At 39.9% G+C, this 21718-nt stretch overlaps 1 protein-coding gene across 6 annotated transcripts in view; it reads left to right on the top strand.

Annotated features, from left to right (window-relative positions):
- CSNK1A1 (casein kinase 1 alpha 1) overlaps window positions 1-16028 on the top strand; it is a 49434-nt gene extending 33406 nt beyond the window's left edge. The window contains exons 8-11 of one of the 6 annotated variants that reach the window (XM_030573847.1): window positions 272-346; window positions 1770-1876; window positions 3156-3268; window positions 14522-16028. In XM_030573847.1, coding sequence (XP_030429707.1) covers window positions 272-346; window positions 1770-1876; window positions 3156-3268; window positions 14522-14529 — 303 coding nt within the window. In that variant the 3' untranslated portion in view covers window positions 14530-16028. Of the gene's footprint in view, window positions 1-271; window positions 347-1769; window positions 1877-3155; window positions 3310-10125; window positions 12116-14521 lie in introns of those variants that run through there. The other 5 variants (XM_030573843.1, XM_030573845.1, XM_030573842.1 and 2 more) reach the window with 5 other exon arrangements.
- The last annotated feature ends 5690 nt before the right edge of the window (window positions 16029-21718 follow it).

Genomic DNA, 21718 nt, shown 5'->3' with positions numbered 1-21718 from the left:
CTAGAAAGACACGAGTTGTGCCATGTGATGGAAGCCTTAGACTGCAATAAATGGTATTAAACTGTGTCCAAATCTTATTGCAGAGGGAATGAAGGTCAATCTGGTATTAAGTATGTGGGACTTGGAGATTTCACTTTTAAAAAACAAACAAACAAAACTTCTGGTTCACAAAGGACTTTCCCTGTCAGTTTGATTTTTATTTTTTGCTACTGTCCTTGTTAATCCAGTGTTGCACAACATCTTTTTATATTGTGACCCACATGTTCCACAGGCAGCAACAAAGAAGCAAAAGTATGAAAAGATTAGTGAAAAGAAGATGTCCACTCCTGTTGAGGTTTTGTGTAAGGTAAGAGTAAATGGAAAATAACTTTTTCACCACATGACATCATTCCTTAGAAACTCAAAGGACATGTCCAGTGTGTTGGACACATAGTCCAAGCACTTTAAATAAACTGCATTCTCTACTCACTAGAATTCTCCTGCTAGCCATTGCTGCTTGAACAGCAGGTGCAGCTGGCAATCTAACAAGATCCTTAATTTGCAAATATAAATAAGGCAGGCAGAGCCTTGTTTTGGGGGATCTGAACAATATAAATCTTCACCTTTGCCAGTTCTACTTGCTCTCACCATGTAAGCACTCAGCCAGGTTTATCTGGGTTGAGTGTCAACCACATTCTTCTCAAAGTATTTCATTGAGCTGCAAATAGAACACTCACGTCACAGGAAAGATTGGATGAGATGGAGCTAGAGCTCATCCAGTGCTGTGAGGGAAGACTCAGCAGCCCATGTTTCCTAATAGTCTCCTATACCTGTTGAATGGAAGAAGCAATAAAATGGACCCCTATGGAATCCCACTTGAGAGGCCTAACTGCAGAAAAACAATCATCTAATACTGTCATCTGGGATTTCAGAGCACCAGCTCACTGTACCCTCTCTGGGGCTGCAGATGTCAGCATCTCATGGCATCAAAGGCACAGGCATAGACGCCTGCTTTTTACCCATCTCCAGAATAGATTATTTTGTTGGTTAGGTGTCCTCCAAGAGTCCATTGGGTCTAACGGCAATCCTGCAAATCCACTGTATAGTGAATGTAGGAAATATAGTTCTGCTTCTTACAGGTGACAAATTTTAGAAGTATCTGTCACTGAGTTCTCCCTCCTCTTGCTTTTTCTCTTACAACACTAGAGCATTTGTTTATGCAAATAACTATTTTATCCTTAAGAATAGGGTGTTTAAGCAGCACTTATTACACAGAAATTCACATTATGATGCCAGTTCTCAAAGTAGGAGACTTTTCATGATTAAGTCCCAAGGAGCACTAAGCAGTAGCTTCTGTTTTTATGTATAATGCCTGTATGAGTAACTTTGAGTTTTCTGAAGAATTGTAACCACTTCTGTTCGGGCAAAGGATTTTTAAGAACTAAGCATAACTAGAATAAAAGGGGAAAGGTATAAAAGAATAAAGCATTTGGTATATTTTCAGTTTTAATTAGGTGCTTTGGTTGGAGATATATCTTTATTTTTACGTTACAGACATCATATTAAGGTCCTGTGAATTAAGACTGGAAAAGGAATGAATTCTTTGGTGTCAGGTGACCAGATGAGCAAAATGGGGCCAAAACAGAGACTTAAATTCTTGCCTTCTCCTAAGACCCAAATCCATTTTTTAACTTTTGCTGTTAAACATTGGCTATGGCTTTTTGATTGCCGAATCCTTACAAATGGCTCCTCATTGCGGGTCATAGTTTGACTAATGCTGTTGCTTACAGGGATTTCCTGCAGAATTTGCCATGTACCTGAACTATTGTCGTGGCCTGCGCTTTGAAGAGGCACCTGATTACATGTATCTGAGGCAATTATTCCGTATTCTTTTCAGGTCAGTCTCAAAATGTAGCACAATGATTTTAGAAATCTAATTGTGTCAGCACTCAAATGAAAAATAACTGCTTCATGAATCTTCATTAGAGCTAGGTTTTTTTGTGTTTTTTGTTTTTTAAACAACTCCTGGAATACGGAGACTTCTAGTTTACTTCAAGAAATCATTTAAAATTAGAGTGCAAACTACAATTTTAGAAAACCAGGAAATGTGGCACAACATGAAACTGGCTGTGAAGGAAGAGGATCTTTTCTATTGATCTGTTCCGCTCTGGCAATGACCTAGCTCAGTGACTTTGATTCCTCTTCATCCTCAACCCACAAAATGTCTGAAATTGTCCCACATCTCACTATCACCCACAACTCTCAGTAGCAAGAGGATTATGGGATTTGGATCACTAGAAGAACCAATGGGAGGTTTTTGGGTGCTGTGAGGATTGGGGCTACATATAGATCTGCTGGTGTCCTGGAAGTTTATTTGAGGGGAGGGAATGGTGTTTAAAAACCCATTAATGCTTTTTACACTGTAAAGAAGCAAACAAGAACACAAGACCAACTGTTTTCTCTGTAAATTGCCTTTTAATAATGCAAGTTGTTGTTGACCCTCTGTAATCTTTGGGATCTTACAAATCATCTTACACTGAAGAGTTATGACTTTATAGCACCACATCTTTCCTATAATACAATATAAAGAAAGAATCATAGACTATCAGGGTTGGAAGGGACCTCAGGAGGTCATCTAATCCAACCCCTGTTCAGAGCAGGGCCGATCCCCAACAAAATCATCCCAGCCAGGGCTTTGTCAAGCCTGACCTTAAAAACTTCTAAGGAAGGAGATTCCATCACCTCCTTAGGTAACCCATTCTAGTACTTCACCACCCTCCTAGTGAAAAGGTCTTCCCTAGTATCCAACCTAAACCTCTCCCACTGCAGCTTGAGACCATTACTCCTTATTCTGTAGTCCAGTACCACTGAGAACAGACCCATGATGTTGGGTTATCATGACTTCAGTGTAGGTAGAAGGAGAAGCTGGGCTATGCAGAAGTACTTCTACAGATGCAGATATCTGTGTGAATGAGGGAAGCAGACATTACCAAATGGCTCTCAAGCTTACTCCAAGGATTCCTTTCAATTATTAATATTTAGCATTTGTACACTACTGTTAATTGTTTTTGTAAAGTGCTTTGAAGATTAACTTCTAGCTTCAGTTCTCAGCATACTGGCTTGAAATTCACAGTAAGGTAGTCATGCGTTGCAGTAAGTGTTTCTCTGTCTTCTAGGACCCTGAACCACCAATATGACTACACATTCGACTGGACAATGTTAAAGCAGAAAGCAGCACAGCAAGCCGCCTCTTCCAGTGGGCAGGGGCAGCAGGCCCAAACCCCCACAGGCAAGCAAACTGACAAATCCAAGAGTAACATGAAAGGTTAGTAGCCAAGAACCAAGTGACGTTACAGGAAAAAAATTAAACACTAAATTGGATAATGCCAGTGATTTAAGTGTTAGATCAAGGAGGTGGTTTAAAAACACACATTTGGCTGTTTGTTTAAAAAAAAAAAAAAAAAAAAGACGTCCTTGGAGAATTTGACTACTAACTTTAAACCAAAATGTCCTTGTTCTTCATATCATTTCTTTTGGGGATGTTGGGTCATTTTAACCACTGCATCTTTTTGCTCCCGCATTAACCCCTTTTCCAAAACAAAAAACTGACTTGGTGTTGGGAATGTGATAAATGATACAATCCAAAATCCTAGACCTAACACTTTTAAGGGATAGTTCTCATTAACTAGGGCCAGTACCTGGAGACTTTGCGTTCTGCTCTGTTCCAGTTATAGGAGTGTTGTGGGTTTTTTTCAGTTCTGCATCTGTTCAGCAGTGAAAATGGAAAACTGTGAATGATATGGTTTCATCAGTTGGCTTCCTCCTAATATTAATACGTCCAGCATTCAGCCTCACTTGGCCCAAAGGCCAGGAAAGGACCAGTAAGCCTGGAATGTCTTGCTCAAATTCAGGTATAATCTTGAACTGCTGTTGTACTTCAAGGTTTTATCCCAGAAAGTCACAATTTTCCATCTTTTCATTTCGAAGTGGCTGGATGTTCTTGGTTTTCAGACTTCTTGGTATAAAACATAAGTTTTTATATGATGGGTTTGTGGGGAAATGTTGTGAAATGTTCAGATGCAATTGCTTTCCAAAACTTCTTTTTGAGACTAAACATGCTTCAGTTTGAACACTTGAATTCTGCTGGAAAAGCCCTAGGGACTACTTTGAATATGTTTTCTTGCTACTTTTAAAACTCAGCTCTTTGAGCAAGGAAATGATTTCAATCTTACCTTCACAATGCATGTGCTGTATTAGATTATAATCCATTGATGAAGTACTAGTTACTACTATAGTAGTCCTTGTGCCAAGCATGGCTGAAACAAAAGAGAAACCTCAGATAATCCTTGGTTAGAATTTAAGCTGCAGTCAAACTAGGTGTGAAAGTCAGTAAGCTAACAGGTTAAGTTTAAGGCTAATAATGCAAGGAAGTGCTGTGGAAGCCACTGCACAATTCTGACTTCCAGCATTCTTTTACTGGCAGACCAATCTGGGATATTAAAACTTGTTCTTGAGGTGAGTGCTGCACTTAGCAGGCAGGTCAGCTGAGGGCCTACTTAACCACTACCAAGTATTCCAGCAAGAATGGCCTGATGTAGCTGGCAGCTACCTTTTTAATTGCATCAACCATGATGCCATATGTTAGCAAGCCAACTTGAACATACTGGTCGCTCACCCTATTACATGCTAATGCCATCTGTTGGGAAAAGGTGAAAGTTGAGCATCTTGACTGGTTAGAACGTTATAGAACAAATAGTGTGTGTTTGTGTTTTTCTTTATACCAGGCCGTCAATGTACATAGCTGTTTATAAAGCACGTTAAACAAATTTAAGACATAGTCCCTACTCAGAAGAGCTTGCAGTCTACTCTGAACTGACCAAACATAAGAAATTAACTCGAGGGTTGGGGATGAAGTCATTCACAGTAATTATACTTTCTTCCCCAACACACACAGAGACACTGCACAGTCATTAAACCTGTCTCTAAACAAAGAAAAGAATCTGAGCTATTAACCCCCTAACCCCTTCCTCACGTCAGCAAAGCAAACAGCAGCATTAAATGCATGTGTAAATAAACTCCAACTATTCCCCTCAACAAAAATCTCCTTTATAATGCTCACAGTTAACCCCAGCCAAATCTTACCGATAATCTGAAAAGTCCTGTGCTAATGAGGGGGTTCTGACATCACATCTCAATAAAGGCGTCTCCTTTCCTGCTGTGTTTCTCTTGCTGCTGCTTATGAATCCATTGTGTTTGCTGCAGGGAGGAAGAGCTCCCTCTTCCTTTCATGTGATCTGGAAATCTGTAAAGGTCCTGGGAGGGAGAGGGCAGCATGCCCAAAAATGTTTTGATTCGCTGGAATCTTCTGTAGCAGCAGCAGATACAAACAGAATAGATTGGCAACTAGTTGGTTGAAATATAAGAGATACTTCATAATCTGGAGAGCATTCCAGAAGTAGAGACACATTAATGACTGTTACATAAAATATGCAGAGTTGGGCAAACCCAGAATCATTTGTATGGAAACTTTTTTACTAGACATGAACATGGAAAAACTGTTAAAGCTAAGTGCAGGTTCTGTTCTCCTGAGTATGACATGTAGATAGAATGGAGAAACACTTTGATGAATTCTTACGATGTGTCCAGCTACTAGCAAAGATTATTGCAGTCAAAGAGCAAGGTAGGGAAAATTGGTCTGCATCAAAATTTTTCTTCTGTGCACTCCAGCTTTGTCTCTGGCAGCATCATGAAGCATGCTGGGATTTTCTATAAAGACGGTGATATGAGGGAAAGTGAAGTTAATTCCACTTCATCTTCTGATAAGAATTTTGATACTCTACCTGCTTCAGCATCGAAAACTCCTACTCATGGAAAGTATTCAGATGATCATAATCAAATTGTTTTTAAGAGGCTTTTGGATAGAATGTGCCATGATCAGAAAAAACCTAACTTTACTACATTTGGCAGAGATATTTATGCCAGCAGTATACCATTTTATACCATCAAAAATCCTCATATGCTAGAATTTTTTCATAAGTTGTATCCTATTTACGAAGTACCTAGTAGGATACAGTTCATAGGAAGTTTTCTGAATGCCAAAGCAGACGATGTGAAAAAGAATTGGTGTACTTATTATGCAAGTTCCTCACTTGTCTCTGGTATTTGGTGGATGGAGCTATAGTCACAGAATGCTCCATCAACTTCATGATAACTCCACAGTGCTTTACTCGTTTCAGTGCACAACTGAGAATCACCACACAGCCCAGTATATCGTTGACCAGTGTAATAATGTAATCAATGAATTAGCTCCAGAAAAGATTATTTTGGTTGTGACCAACAACATGACTAATACAAAAGCTGCTTGGGCTTTAACAAATACGTGTCCACACTTTCTTTGTCATTTGTGCTGTTCATATGAGGCAGCTTTTCATGGTGAGATCTGATAACTTTCTCCTGACGTGTCAAAAATGAAAAGCATTATCAGGTTTTTGAAAAAACAGCCATTCTTCAGCGTTATTGAGTACAGGACTCAGGATCCTCCACACTAAGAAGCATTGTCATACACGATGGATATCTTCTATTAAACGTTTCAGAGATCTTCAAATATGCAAAAGGTCATTCAGTAAACAGCTGTTGGAAAAAGGGGTAGCCAGGTGCTGCCCCCGAGTGCTCTACACTGACAGTCTTAGTGTCTCGAATGTAAAGTTGAAAGTTCATTTCACTGCTTGTACCCCATAGCTCAGTCCATTCAGATTACGGAAAACTATAGTTGAACATTGTCTGATGCCAAGAATGAGTTGCTGATCGATACAATTTTTTGAGAATACTGAACACAATCACATACAAAAGCTGAAGAGGAAAGATAATAGACAAAACAGTATCATGGAAAAACCAAATGATCACTCCTGCACATAATGCTGCCTGCCTTCTTGATCCGCACTTGTAGAGCCAAGACCTTTGTGGCGAAACATTCATTCAGCTTGTGACCCTTTAGTAACTGTTGCAAATTTTAAAGCATATACAAATTTTAAAGCATATACAAATGTGCAAACAATTCTGATGGAGGTAGCAAATTATAAAGTAAGAGGTAGCCTGTTCAGTGTCAAAACAATATGGTGTGCAGTCCCAGCAGGGAATCAAAAGAGCTTGCTCCTTAATCATGATGAAAAGGGTTGTGTCCTCCTTGCACTCTAGCTACAGTGGCAGAAGTGATTCCCTGTACAACTGCATGTACAAAACAAAATTTGTGAGTTTGGGGAATCCCCCATCCATTCAGAAACCAGAAGTGAACTGAAGCCCATCAGTGCTGGGAAACTGGTGACCATGTGTCACAATTTAAAGTTAGAGAAGAAAATGGCAGATTAAGAGTTGACTCAGTATTTATCGGATGAAGAGGAACGAGATACTGATGAATTTGATGGCAGAAATAGATGAAGTAGTTGAAGCTGAAGAAAAAGATTATGAAAAGCAAGATGCTTGAAGAGTTGGCCTGCTACCTACCTAGCATTAGTGCATTTAAAATTTACTTCACTTTTACATATGCCATGTGTTTGATTTCTGTTTAATTTTTCTTTTGTAACTGTTCAGTCTTGCATTGTTGGGAATGGGAGGAATAGCTCAGTGATTTGAGCATTGACCTGCTAAACCCAGGGTTGTGAGTTCAATCCTTGAGGGGGCCACTTAGGGATCTGGGGCAAAAATCAGTACTTGGTCCTTCTAGTGAAGGCAGGGGGCTGGACTCAATGACTTTTCGAGGTCCCTTCCCGTTCTAGGAGATTGGTATATCTCCTGTTATTATTATTGTTGTAACCCTGTTGGTCCCAAGATATTAGAGAGACAAAGGTGAGTGATGTAATATCTATTATTGGACCAACTTCTGTTGGTAAGAGACAAGCTTACACAGAGGCTTTCTTGCATAACATTCACATTGCTCAAAAAGTAATTCTTATTTATTAGAATGTTTTCACATGCTTCACATTTTTCTAAGTGAAATAACTTTCCTGTCATAATTAGGCACAAGTATCTAAAGCTAAGCCTATTGGAGACCATAAAGTGTTACCTTTTTTGTTGTTGTTGTTGTTACTATTGTGATAAATTAGTGCTTTAGTGGTTTTCCATATTTGACATTTTTTTGAAGTCAGTTGTTTTGGACTGATCAAATTCCCAACCCTAACTGCAGTTGATGCAAATTCTTAAAGCTTGATTTGCAAGTTTAATCTTCACGGAGGGAAACACCAAAGGAAAGAATCTTTGACAGTTATTCATGTCACTCGTTTCAGTTAACCGCTACAAAAGAACTGTTCTGTGATTCTCCTTGCTAAATGGTGAATATAAATTTTTTTGAAAAAATACAAAAACAGGATTTTTAAATTTAAAAAAAAAATTCTCTTTAAAAATAAACCTGTTTTTAAAATGAAGTTTGAATTTACTACAGAATATGTTAAGGCTTAAACTTGCTGTAATCTCTTAAAACACTTAAATAAAAAATACATATGCTGAATCCGTGAGCCTCTTTCAAAAACGTGGAGTTAAAGGATGCTTTTCTATATAAAATGCTTTCCTCTGATTCTAATTTTTGAGGTGAAGCTTTATAAATGACATAAGTCATGTACTGTAATAGCTTGATCCTGTGGTGGACCCACAGGCTGTACTGCTTGGTGCAAGAGACTAGCAAAGTCGTAATAAGAGTTGGACCAGTCCTCTTAACTTCAGGAGATGTATATCATCAGGATCATCCACTGAGCCCACCAGGAGGTCTCCTACTCCTGTTTTATAGCTTGGATTGCTAATCCTTTTGTTTTTTCTGGGTCTGGGTAGAGGAGTTTTGTAACAAGGGAGAAGGAGCAGAAGGGTGCAATGCTGGAGTGAAAACAGGACACTGGGAAGAAGGGATAACGTTCTTCAGAGAGCAGTCTCTAGCACAGTGTTTCTCGAATCCTGCCACCAGGGGCTTTTCTTGCGGCCACAGCCTCCTGGGTTGTGATGGGGAGAGGGAAAGGAGTGGCGAAGTAGCAGCCTCTCCCTGTTACTCCTGGATGCGCCACCTTGGTATTGGTTGCAGGGCTGCCAGTAAGAGTTGGAGCCAGCCCCTCTCCGGAGAGACATGGGGCACAATGCTGGAGGAGCAGGCAGCCAGTGAGTTCCCCACCTTCCCGGTGCAGTGGGGCTCAGGCTTTGGGCTTCAGCCCTGGGGAGGTGGGGCATAAGACTCTGGCCATGTTTTTGGCTCCATCCTCAGACCCCATCTCCTGTCTGTTTCAGCAGCTGGACACCAGGCTTCAGGCACCAGCCTACAAGTATTTTAGGAAAAAATATGAGTGGCCACTAGCAAGAGTTGGTGGCCACACTGTGAGGCCACCAAAACATTTGTCCTGAGAACCCCTGCTCTATTCATTTCAACACTGGGGAAAGAGGGACGGGGAGAGACCTGCCATGGCTGCAGGACATATTTAAAATAAAAAATTGTACCTCTGGGTATAAAAGTAACATATGCAAAATGTAAGCAGTACAACAGAGTTGCAAGGTCTGGTTGTCAGAATGAAGCATGATGCAAAAAGCTCTTCAGAAGGCAGTGATTTTGAAGATGTTGTGGACATATCTGAACAATCTGGATTAACTGGTTAGTAAACTTATTTTTCCACCATTCTTATGGACTGCCTACCATGTCTTACTATGTTAGTAAATGATAACGTAGTTTGTCACAAATTAGTGTTTTGGGTAGATCGATTGATTACTTACCAATTTCAAAATGTTTGTGTTCAAAATATAATTGGTATATTAAGTACCCCCACAAATTATCAATTACATTTTTACTGTTGCTGTTCAACTTCTGATATAACTTTTTTTTATTGTGCAGTACAATCAAACATCCTAGGTGGAGATTTCCTGTTTAAAAGTAAAGTTTGATTAGGCATTTATGAATTTTAACATTTAAAGGGATTTTTCTTTTCACGCTGTCTGATATGTTGCTAGAAATAAGGGTTTTTAAATAGATATGTTCCTATAAAACTAGGTTCGGAATAAATTAATTAAACAGTGGTACAAACAGCTCTAGTAGGGTGCGTGTTTCATTTGTAATCTGTCTTATTTATTTTTAAGCAACACTGAGTAATACTCAATGAGTGACTTCTACCATTTTGTTTTCAGGGTCCATCTTAGACAATAAGGGTTTATGAACATCCATCTGCAGTATCTACAACTTCAGAGTCATCTGCTGGTACCAGCAGATTGCTGCAACTAAATGTATGTCAGACAGTAAATTAACTGAATCAAGAAAAGACTTGATCCAGTAAAACCATGGATGCGTTAGTGATCAAGACCAGCCAATTCCAGCCAGACTCCTTTGGTGACAAGATATCTTGGTTCGTTTATGCAACAAATTCTCCCTTTCGTCTTGTTCAGAGCAAACATTTCATTGACGAGGCTCAATCATTATGATGAGCCTACACTCCACTGGCAGAGCAGACAATGCTGGAATGTTACTGGACACAGTGTGAGAATGAAATTGAACTAGTGGAAAAAAATTTTTGATGGGAAATTCAGTAATCTGAGTCTTGATGAGTGGAGCAACGTACACAATGATCCAGTAATATGTGCTTGTGTGACAACAGAAGATGGGGTTGTCTGTCTTACAGGAACAATTGATACATCAGGAAATATCCACACAGCAGAATACTTACCAGTAGCAGTAAAAGCTGTAACAATTTGAACAAAAATTCAAGTGTGTAGCATCATAGACAATGCTACACATGTAAAAAAGAGGAGAAGATGTTTAGAAGAAAATAACGAAGGGACCCTGAAACTTAGGGATGCAGTGCTCATTTGATCTTTTAGCTAAAATACACCTCCAGGAATAAATGAAAATGTTGAAATTTAAAAATAATTTCCTAACAACCACTTTGCCTCAGCTTTGCTGAAGAGAGGAGGAAGATCCAAACCAATTATCACCCAATATATGCAATGGGATTAGTTGACTCTTGAGGTATTTATTAAGAACTGACCTGTTCTGATGACTATTTGTGAAGCAAATGGTTGGCAAAATAGATGGAACTATCACAGCTGAAGTAGTCAACATCAGGCTGAAGAGAAACGTAGAGTGCATGCCTCATATACTGAAACCTTTCTGTTGCCTTGGATAAACTGCAGAAAGATTGCTGATGGTGTTGAAATTTAGAAAGGAACATCAAGAGACACTGAAGAAAGGAAATAATGAACAAAGTTAAATTGCAGGCAGTAAGAAAGCGGATGGATCAATCATTTACTCCATCTCCTTTTCTTGTCAATATTGTCAACCCAAAGTACCAGGGTAGATGCCTTAACTGCTGAAGATGCTGCTATAGCATTGGCATCTAGTAATCACTCAGTTATGCCAACCACAATAAATTTCAGGGCTGGAGGTAAACCGTTCAAGCCGTACATGTTTGCTAATGATTTAAACAAAGACACACCACTGAATTGTTGGCAGTCACTAGTTGAGCACCTGGAACCAGAATTTTTTGAAGAATTTTTTACTGCTTTTAACAGCAGTAGCCTCTTCTGCAGGCACAGTGAATATTTGCTTCATTTGAACTAATTCAAAGTTGAGAAATCAATTGGGAGTTGAAAAAGCAGGAAATCTTGTCTGTCTTCCAGTCTGTAAATAAAAACCACGCGGAGAGGGAATGAAATCTTCCAGTTTTAAAAGTTTGAAGGATGGCCCAAGAAGTGTAGGAGGCTCTTCTCATGTTCAAGAGACCTAGGCAAAAAGGAACTTCAGCTGGGTCAGATTTTCAAATGTGCTGAAGTGAAAGTAACTGGAGCTGATCTGAAATAATCGATTTTAATTCACTGCCCAACACAGTTAATCCCTCTGTTTGCTAAATCATTTAGTTGTAAATGTGAAATATGTTTTGATAAGCAAAGTTTTGTTGAATAAAAATGCCATTTTCTGTGTTTAAATTCCAGTTTTCATCCTAATGCAGCCTGACTCAAATTATTTGCAAAAGTTAATTATCCAGTAAATAAGCAATATAATTCACTGTTTTCTAGCATACTGAGAATCTACAGTTAATCTGAAAATACTAAACTGAAATTGCTTAAATAAATGTGTACATATTAGGGCTGTCGATTTAATTGCAATAACTCAAATTAATTGTGATTAATTGCACTTTTAATCGCACTGTTAAACAATAAAATACCAGTTGAAATGTATTAAATATTTTTAGGATGTTTTTGTACATTTTCATATATATAGTATTGTGTTTTCAAAATCCATGTATATTTTTATTACAAATATTTGCACTAAGAATGATAAGCAAAAGAAATAGTATTTTTCAGTTCACCTCATACAAGTACAGTAGTGCAGTCTTTGTTGTAAAAGTGCAACTTACAAGAATTTCCAAAATGCAGTGACTCTAACAGTGATAGGTGTGTAGTAATAGACCAGGGGTTCTCAGACTGGGGGATGGGACCCCTGAGGGGGTCGCAAGGTTATAACATGGGGAGGGAGGAGGTCACAAGCTGTCAGCCTCCAGCCCAAACCCTGCATTGCCTCCAGCATTTATAATGGTGTTAAATATATAAAAAAGTGTTTTTAATGTATAAGAGGGGTCACACACGGAAGCTTGCTGCTTGAAAGGGGTCACCACTACAGAAGTCTGAGAACCCCTGTAATAAAGGCATCTGAACAAATGATATGGTAAAATGGCACTAGTGTTGGACAGTCTCGTGACCAGACTGCTGGGGGACCATGTGCGTATCAGATTGTGGTTGCCAGTCTAATCAGCATGACATGCCAAAGTACAGCCCCAGTATCTGTAACCAATGCTGAGACTGTAGGAAGCGTTGGTCAACTTGGCTAAGACTGTCGCAACAGAAGGACACAGTCACACAGGAAAAATGCAGACTGCACAACAGTAGTTTTTCCTGTAGCTTTTGATGAGGGTGCTTAAAAGAAGGTGGCGTAATTGCTGAGCAATTTAAATGCTTTTCAAATTAGGTGCAGTGCACTTCAGACTATTTTACCAGCCTATCAGAATGTGAATAGTGTGAAACTGGGTAATGATTTGGGGCAAAGCATGTCAGATGGGCCTTTATCTTTCAACTAAAAACATATAGCTGCAGTCATTTGGATAAGGCATATTAAAGATGAGTTGCAAAGAAGAAAAGAATCTTGGACTCTAATCCTTTTTGGCTTCTTTATTTGAAGTTCAGTTTTCTTTACAGATCGTAAAGTGTATTTTTGCTTGTTTCCATTAGAAATCTAAATCCTGTGTATTCTGGAAGGCTCTCTGACTACAGAACTAGTGAAATGGTGACATCACAAGAGCTAAAAGCTGAGCAGTTAAAGGAAAGGGATTTTTTTTAATCGCTGGTCTTAAAATTATTTTTTTAAATCTGTTTAAATGATTGACTCTGGTTAAAAGAAATCTGTTAAAGTTTCAGCATTTTAGTCCCTTCAGTAAGTCATTAGTGTTCAAACTTCCCATAGAAATGCCTCTTTTTGAACTTAAAAAAAAAAAAAAACCAACCTTTCAGGCCTTTATCCCTCATGAAATAATAACGGCCACAAGTCCAATTTTAAAATACTTATTGGTCACCTTTAAAGGTTTTGGGGGTACCGAAATGACTTCTCATGAGGGTGATTTGATAGGTTTCTTGTGCAGTAAATCTAGTGGCTGCATCTGTTTTGAGAACAGAATTAACTGCTCTCAAATGAATTTAAAGGGGAGGAGGGAGAAAGTCCTATCAGATGGCCAGAGACATTCATTCATAAAATGCTCCTTGATTTGTGAACATCTCACTACAACACTTCAGTGTTTCTTAGAGTCTGGAGCCTGCCTACAATTCTTTTTAAACCTGAGCATTCCTAGTAGCACCATTAAAAGTAGACAACTGCAAAGGGCATAAATGGAGCCCTGAGGGTCCATTGGTGTCTAGCTAAAGCAATGGTTCCCACCCAACACAGCACAATATGCCTTTTTAAAATAAGGATATGAAGCAAAACAGCGGATTTGTAGTTGCTTCATAGTGGAGTGAAAAGGCATTTTAAAGTATTTCTGCACCTTTCCAAAATGGTTCTAATCAGGCTGGCCCCAAAGAAAAGGATAAAATCTGCTTCCTGCCACTTGATGCTCCTCAGAGAGGCAGTACATATGTACTGCCATCAGGTGACCTGTGGTGACAGTCTGCAAAATACACACACAGGGCATTACAGACAAGTAGAAAACAACTCTGTGAAATTACACCTTGCTTCCTAGTGGCGAGAACACATCTTGTTAAAGTATATGGCTGGCTGCCAGACTGAATGCCCATTTGAAGGACTTTGCATCTAGTTAGTGCATATGAATACTGTTGCTATCCATTTATAAGCATGTGGTGTTCATTCAGAATAGTGATCAGTCAAACCATGTTTAGCTTTAGAAAAGGAAAGCAGGGACCATACCTTTCTAAAATGGAACATTTCCCCTGTAAATGACCATAACTATTTGTGTTTAACCCTGCATCCCAGGGGCTAGTCCTTTTCTTTTCAAATATCAGTAAGTTGCCTTTGTTTATCTTACAGGTTTCTGAGCATGAGGAGAGGAACAAATGAAGCAGAGCAGATCGGAGCAGGACTTGACACTCCCCAAATCCTAGAAATTTTAGTTCATACGTACACTTGCCAGTGGTTGTGGGCAACCATTTACTTGGTGTAAAGAACTTAATTTCAGTATAAACTGGCTCTGGGCAGCGCTGGTGAGGCTGCACTTTGAGTTGTAGCAGCAGCTGTAATTGTGAATTACTGAGATAGTGAAACATGGTGTCCGGTTTTCTATTGCATTTTTTCAAGTGGAAAAGTTAACTAAATAGTTGACACAAAATGGTGGAGAAAATTGTGCATATGCCAATTTGTTACCTTCTTACTTTGAACTACACTGCTTATGAGATCTCATTGTTTTGGAAGAATGGCATGAACAGTCTTCAGCAACAGTTGTGATAATTGTAAATGCTCACAATTGTGCACTCTTTCTGGTTATTCCTCCCTGGGTTTTGAAAGTTGTACACTTAAAACATTCTTAAAATTGTTGGCTTCTATGTGCAACATACCAAGCCAGCTGACATGGTAGTAACCAAAGATTCCAGTTTTTAAGCGTATGAAAGACTCTGCCTGCTTACCTGTGCTAGAAATAACAGCATCTAAAGTGAAGACTTAAGAGAAACTTAGCGACTACTAGATAATCTTTAGGACTCTGCATTAACTCTATAATGTTCTTGGTATAAAAGGAAAAACAGCATATTTGTCACAGAAATTTAGTTAACATCTTACAACTGAACCTGTATGTAAGTTGCTTAGATAAATGTAATCACTGTAAACATCTATATGATCTGGGATTTTGTTTTTATTTTGAAATGGGAGCTTTTTTGTTTACAAGTTCATTAAAAACTAAACTTTCTGTAAGGAAATGAGAATTTTTTTTTTAAATTTGCCTTGTTAATTCAGTCTAAAGAAATCAACAACACTCCCTTTTTTTTTAAACAGACAATTGCAAGGCCATTTGTTAAGCAAAAAGTCATATTTCTTTCTAAATCATTTTAGATTTAGTATTGTAATTCTTCCTCACTTTTGTTTTTAAATAAATTTTGTATTTTTTTTTCCTTGAGGGGGAAGGGCAGTCTAGCATTTTTTATAACCTGCTGCATTGATACCCAGCCTTCTCTAACAAGAGATTGGCATCTTTTGAAGACCCCAGTATTGACAACCCACAAGCATTGCCATTGTCTTGCATTGGCTGGACTGACTTGTGATTATTAGTTTTGAAAATTTAGAATGGAAGTGTTTGGAGGGTTTTAAACCAAGGCATTTTCTTTCAAGTTCTTGTGAAGTGGATATGATCAAATTAACTCTTGTTCTTGGACAGCCTCACACTGTGCAGTGTTCACATTGGTTACTGCGCTGGGCTTTCCTCCTCGCTCTTACTTTAGCCCAGCAGAAAAAAAAGTACTTTTATTGCTGGTAATTCTTTAACAGTGTAATTTATTCCTTTATAGCATGTCAGAATAAATTAAAAAAATCTGAAAATGCTGCCAGATGCCTATTGTCTAAATGGTGTTTTGTACATTAGCCTTTTTAGACTGTTTACATACATATAACAAAGTTTTTGGCCAGGAGGCATATTTTTCTTGCTGGACAAGATCCTTCATTTGAAAAACTTATTATTCCAGGTCTGCATTATATCCTATGCACTCTTACTAAAGAGACTGAGATCACAATTATAACGGTTACAGCTGTTCCAAAAAGTGGGCAATCTAATAGGGGGTTGTGGGCGGGTGGGCTCGTATTCTAGTTTTCCTGATAAGATGTTAAATTCATATCTGCAGAAACCTTTGTCTTGTGAGCTGGCGACTATATTAATAAACACCACTTCAATCTTTAACATGGGTAAATATCTGTTTGGATGGGCAAGGAGTTTGAAAGTGCTCAAGATCTCAAATATATCAAAATACACGTCCAGTGCTTCTGTCTATGTATATGAAGGGCTTCGTTTTTCTTTTGTAACTTCGCCTTGAAGTAAAGACAGTTTCTTGCAGCCAGAACAGGGAGGATGCTCAAGATAGCTACATTTCCAGAGTGAATGGGGAACTGATTTCTTTCATGTATTCCTGGGCAGTTGGGGTAGCAGTGAGGTTCTAGGTGGCATTTCTCTACTTCATATTTTTCCAAAGGAAACTTGAAATTCTAAGCATCTGACAAATCCCAGTCTCAGTAATGGAAACAGCCATATTTCAAAGGCACCCTAGCATCTAGGCACATAATTTACAACTAGGCACAAACCACAGTATGCTACAGTATAGCTAAACTGAATGGAAAGCCTCACTTCTTAAGACACACTGGTATAAGTGGAAGATGCTGATCTGAAATGTAAGCTCCTCCTGGACAGCTGTCATGTTTCCAGAGAGAATTAGTTGATCTGAACTTCACAGGCCACCAATGCTATTTCCTTGCATAGATGTAGTTCCCCAAAATTGTGGGGGAAGTGCTGTCACAGCCACTGTCAGCTACTGTTGGGAAGATACGACAGTTATAGAGGGAGAGATTCCTGTGTAGTTATCTTGTTCTTCAGCTTACAAATAAGTTTGTAATGGATTATTAATGGAGAAAAAAATTTTCAGCAGGCTTGGAGCACTATAAGCTAAATCCGTTCCTAGCTGCCTGCCTTGTTCACTGAGCAGGAAAACCTGGATTTGATGTAGTCAAGAGATCCTGTTAAACTACAAAAGTCAAATTGTGCTACTTCCATATTCAGGAAAGGATGGAAGCTAATTGGTACTATTTAGTACGTCTATATCAGGAGTAGGCAATCTATGGCACGGGTGCCAAAGGTGGCACGCGAGCTGATTTTCAGTGGCACTCACACTGCCCGGGTCCTGGCCACTGGTCCGGAGGGCTCTGCATTTTATTTAATTTTAAATGAAGCTCCTTAAACATTTTGAAAACCTAATTTACTTTACATATAACAATAGTTTAAGTATATATTACAGACTTCTAGAAAGAGACCTTCTAAGAACGTGAATCCGGGCTAATGGCCTTTAGTTTCAGCTCTGCCAGATGCGTGTCCTGGGTGGTTCCCTTATAATATCCAGTGCCCTAAAGGGCAAAGCAAAATTATTTTGCAACAGATTTCCAAGCAATTATAACGTACCTACAATGGTGATATATAAGCAAAGACTAAGACCCCATCCCTTGCAAACTTGCCTTTTAGTGAGAACCAGCGTTCCTGACAATTAACATAACACAGTAAAGAAAAACAGGTTTTAAGCAATTTTGTAGCTGTCTAAATTGTTAAGACCACACTGTCACGTTGATGCTGTTTTTAAAGCGTGGGCACATTACCAAGTTTGTAGGGCTCCAAAGTTCTGTGCACTTTTCTGTTCATATTAGAACAAGTGCTCTGCTTACTGCTCTGGGTATTAGCACTGGGGGTTCTGGTAAATGATTCTAGCTTTTAACTTGGACATGCAGGTTTGTTTAAAAGAACGGAGCCTGCCAAATGGTCACCAAACACATTGAAAGCCTGCTCGATGTATAATCTTGATGTACGCAATCTTTAACCGAGTTTATTTTCTTGCGGTGCCTGAGGGTGGTTCTGGTTTTTATTAAACTTTTGTACCTAAACTCATTTGTTGAAGAGATGTATCTATTCTGTTCTACCGTTGTAAGTGTGCACTCCTGAAAGGTTCCTTGGACTTGCATGCGGCTTTGTGGATTGTACGCATACTGAAGTGGGAATTTTGCACCAAGGAGCCTTCAGTGTCTAGTTCAAAACTTAATCCAGTGAGCTTTTCGCATGGGGTTTTAATTTCCCTTGATACTGTTCTCCAATTTAGAAGATGTTGCTGAGCCAGCCTTTCTCAGCCTCATCTGCTTCAGAAGCCATCATGCTGAATTCATACCAGCCTGATGTCGTAAATGCAAGTTTACAAGCACCACAGACTCCAGCAGAAAGATGAAGTTGAGCTGTGAGGAAGAGCTCATCGCTGCAAGCACAAATGTCTCCTGTAATTGTAATGGGGCAAGCAAAGGACTAAGGAAAACCACCTTTCTAGGGCAGCTCTCCATGGCGTGCTCCAGGGTGGGACAGTAGATCTTTATAAAGTTCCATTATGTAGGAATAAACCAAGGGGCCTTTCATGCAAATCCTGTATGCAGTGAAGTCTTTTTGGGCTGATGGTCAAGGAGTGCAAGGCTGGCTGCTGCACGGCCTTGAGGACTACTTGGATGGAAATCTTTCCACACTACACATGAGAAGCTGCTTTGTCCCAAGTTGTGAAGAGAGGCTCTCCCCTTAACACACACTCTGTCCCAAAGAAATTGGGTCTTTTGAAAAGAGTCTTGCAGGTCCCAAACATACTATTCTTCAGATGAGTTTGAGGCGTTAAAGTTTTTATATACAAAAGCTTTGGTCTAGTTCACTCATTGACTGCATGCATCAAATAGCATGTATAAAGGAATTTCACAAGTGCAGCATGCGTAATATGACTGCCACCAATAGCCAGGGCTGGCTTCAGATAGCTAGGATTGATTTGTGAAGAAGAGATGAACTCCAGGTGAAGCAGGTAAATTGGAATCAGATTTTCACAGCTAGATTATTGTATAAAGTCAAAGTACTTTGTATTATTAATGGAAAGCTTTACTGTTTTGCTTCCTGATATTTCTGGAAGGTACTTGGCCAATTTTTCAGTAAATATTTGATCTTTCTTTGTGTTTTTTTCTCTGTCTCTAATGTGACCCAATTGCTACTCTCCTGGGTTTCAGTCAGAAATATTAATCCTGGTTTGGAGTAACCTTAAATTTCCCATTTGGGCTGGTTGAATGGGGGGAAGGCCCAGCTATTTGTACTTCAGTGAATCTTGGTCTCTGTGGTGTCATGCAGAATATCAGTATTCATAGCTAAGGAGAGGAAAAGACTCGGAACAATGTTTTTAAACTAACAAAAGAGGGGCAGCATTTTGAATGGAACTAGGGGTATGTGAGAAAAATCCTGCCTTTCCACAATTCCCTGGGTGTGCCTAGAAGGCCAGACATTCTCCATGGTTTGCTGGAAAAGAATCCCAGTATGGCTTTGCTTATTACAGTGCTAAGAACCATGGGATATCTCCCACTGATTCCTAGCACCGCAGTCAAGTGAGTGCAGCATCGGTGTGGACCCAGTAACTTGGATATGGCTTTGCAATGTAGCTGCTTACACCTAGACAAATCTGGGTATAGGCAGGGAATTTGAAAGGGGACACCAATTTAGAACTCACATTGTTTTCTGTAGCTACAAAATCAGTGTTTCTTTTTTTTGGATTGTTTGCTTTGCCTGGACAGTGCTGTCAAATGTTTGCCTCCCCCGTTTGTATGGCAGTTTTACACAGCAGCGAGAGCAGCTCAAACTGGAAAATACCAGAGAGGAGGGACACAGGTCTAGGTTCCTTCTAGCCTGGTTACTAGAAGCAATTAAGCTCAGATTTCCATGCTGAACTCCATTTCCTTTTCTGTTGTCAGTTCCTCCTGCAGGAGCAGTTGGTATTTTAGAAGGACTACTTCCCCAGAGACTGCTGCTGTTGTGTCATAACATGTAAAAAGGCAAGCCCTGCTGGTTAACATGTCTTAGAAGCATTTCTAGTATTTAGGGCCATTGCAAAATCTAGAGCACTTATTAATAATCCTTCAGGAGAAAGAGCCAGTTCTTCCTTATGTGACTCAGGTGTTTGCCAACTTATGTCATGCAATTGCAGTGCAGTGGTGCTAGTAGGCAACACCTGAAATTCAGACTGAGTCACATCCTGGAAATATACCCCACCCCGATTCCCTCCTCACTCTTCACAGGGGGGGGGAAACAAAGTGCACAGCCGGGTTGCAATGCCCTAATAAATGTAACTACTTTTCACACTGCTAGGTGCACTAAACTGGAGTCAGCAATATTTTTAATAGATGTGCTTCTGCTAGTCACTCAGGGCCCAGCACTTATCCATGTTTTACATAAGTTTATAGGGTTCACTGCAGCTGAGCCCTACCTGGCTTGTGATAATGGTTTTGTGACTAGCATTAACCTCGTAGCAAGTCCCATAAACTGATTACGCCATCCGTTCTGTTGAATGAACTTTCTCCCTGCTGACAGCTCTGTAAATTGTATCTCATCTGGCCGTTCCTGTACCTCTTGATAACATTCAGAGCCTCTCCTGTCAGTGGCCACAGGTTGAGGGTACTATGGAGGCCTCAGAATGTGTTCCCTGCAATTCAGAGAGACTTGCTTTTCTTCCAGTATGTCGTGTGCTCTGTAAAATATGTTTGCATGTGCCCAAAAGGCAAAGTGCAGTCTGAGAATGCAGTATCTCTAGCCTTGCTCAGGCATGGCTCGTTCATGTGTCATGCAGCAAAACTTCTTCTTTACGCTTTACCCTAAATGTCCTTTTCCCCCCTCAGATAGCAAACGGTCGTGTTAAGGATGTCCAAACATAATGTGTCCCATGCACCTCCTTCCCCTCCCTTTTGTGCTTGCATGTTCTCCCTGCGGTGCCCCCAGTAATTGCTTTATGTGGAAGAAGTGCTCTGATGAAAAGCAGACTTAGCTGGATCTTTTAAAATACAATTTAGCAGCTGGCACCAAGGAGCAGCAGCACCTGGGGATGGGCTGGCCAGCTCTTTGTGGACCAATACCCGCCATAGGTTTGGATGTTTGACAGCACGAAGCGATGCCCAAGCCTTTCAACGCCTTTCTGCCATCATAAGTTTCTCTATCTAATGAGTGTGTGTTTAAATTAAAAAAAAATACGCATTCACCTCAACAAAAGCCAGGGTCCATCGCCAAGCTCACATGAGCAGCTGCCTGTTTCTGTTATACTCTAGCCAGTATAGACTAAGGAAGTCAAGAGTTCAAGGCCGGGTGGGCCCAGTCAGTCACCTAGTCAGTGTGGGATTAAAGGCCATTGCTGCTGGTTTCCTCTGTCCCTGTTGGGGTGCTGGTCAGTGCCAGTGTGCTCTAGAGAAGAGTACCACTGGCCTCCGGGCTGCCTCATTAGCTTTAAAAGGGCAGCAGGAGGGCAGCTTGTGAAAATAGAGCACCATAGCATTCGCCTCCTTTGCCGTTGCCAGGAAACGGGTAAACAGAAAGGGATAACTGGAGGGGGGTTGCACTGCAGTTTTCCTTTAACTGATGCCCAGCTATTGCACCTTATTTCTGCATTACTCTTCCTCGCTGTGGTGGGGGAAGGTGCTGGGGGAGAAGTGAAGGTGCTG

Source organism: Gopherus evgoodei, chromosome 8 (genome assembly GCF_007399415.2).
Source record: "Gopherus evgoodei ecotype Sinaloan lineage chromosome 8, rGopEvg1_v1.p, whole genome shotgun sequence".
NCBI classification, from domain to species: Eukaryota; Metazoa; Chordata; order Testudines; family Testudinidae; genus Gopherus; species Gopherus evgoodei.
Note: the sequence above shows the minus strand (reverse complement) of the source record. Positions and strands in the feature narration are given on the sequence as shown.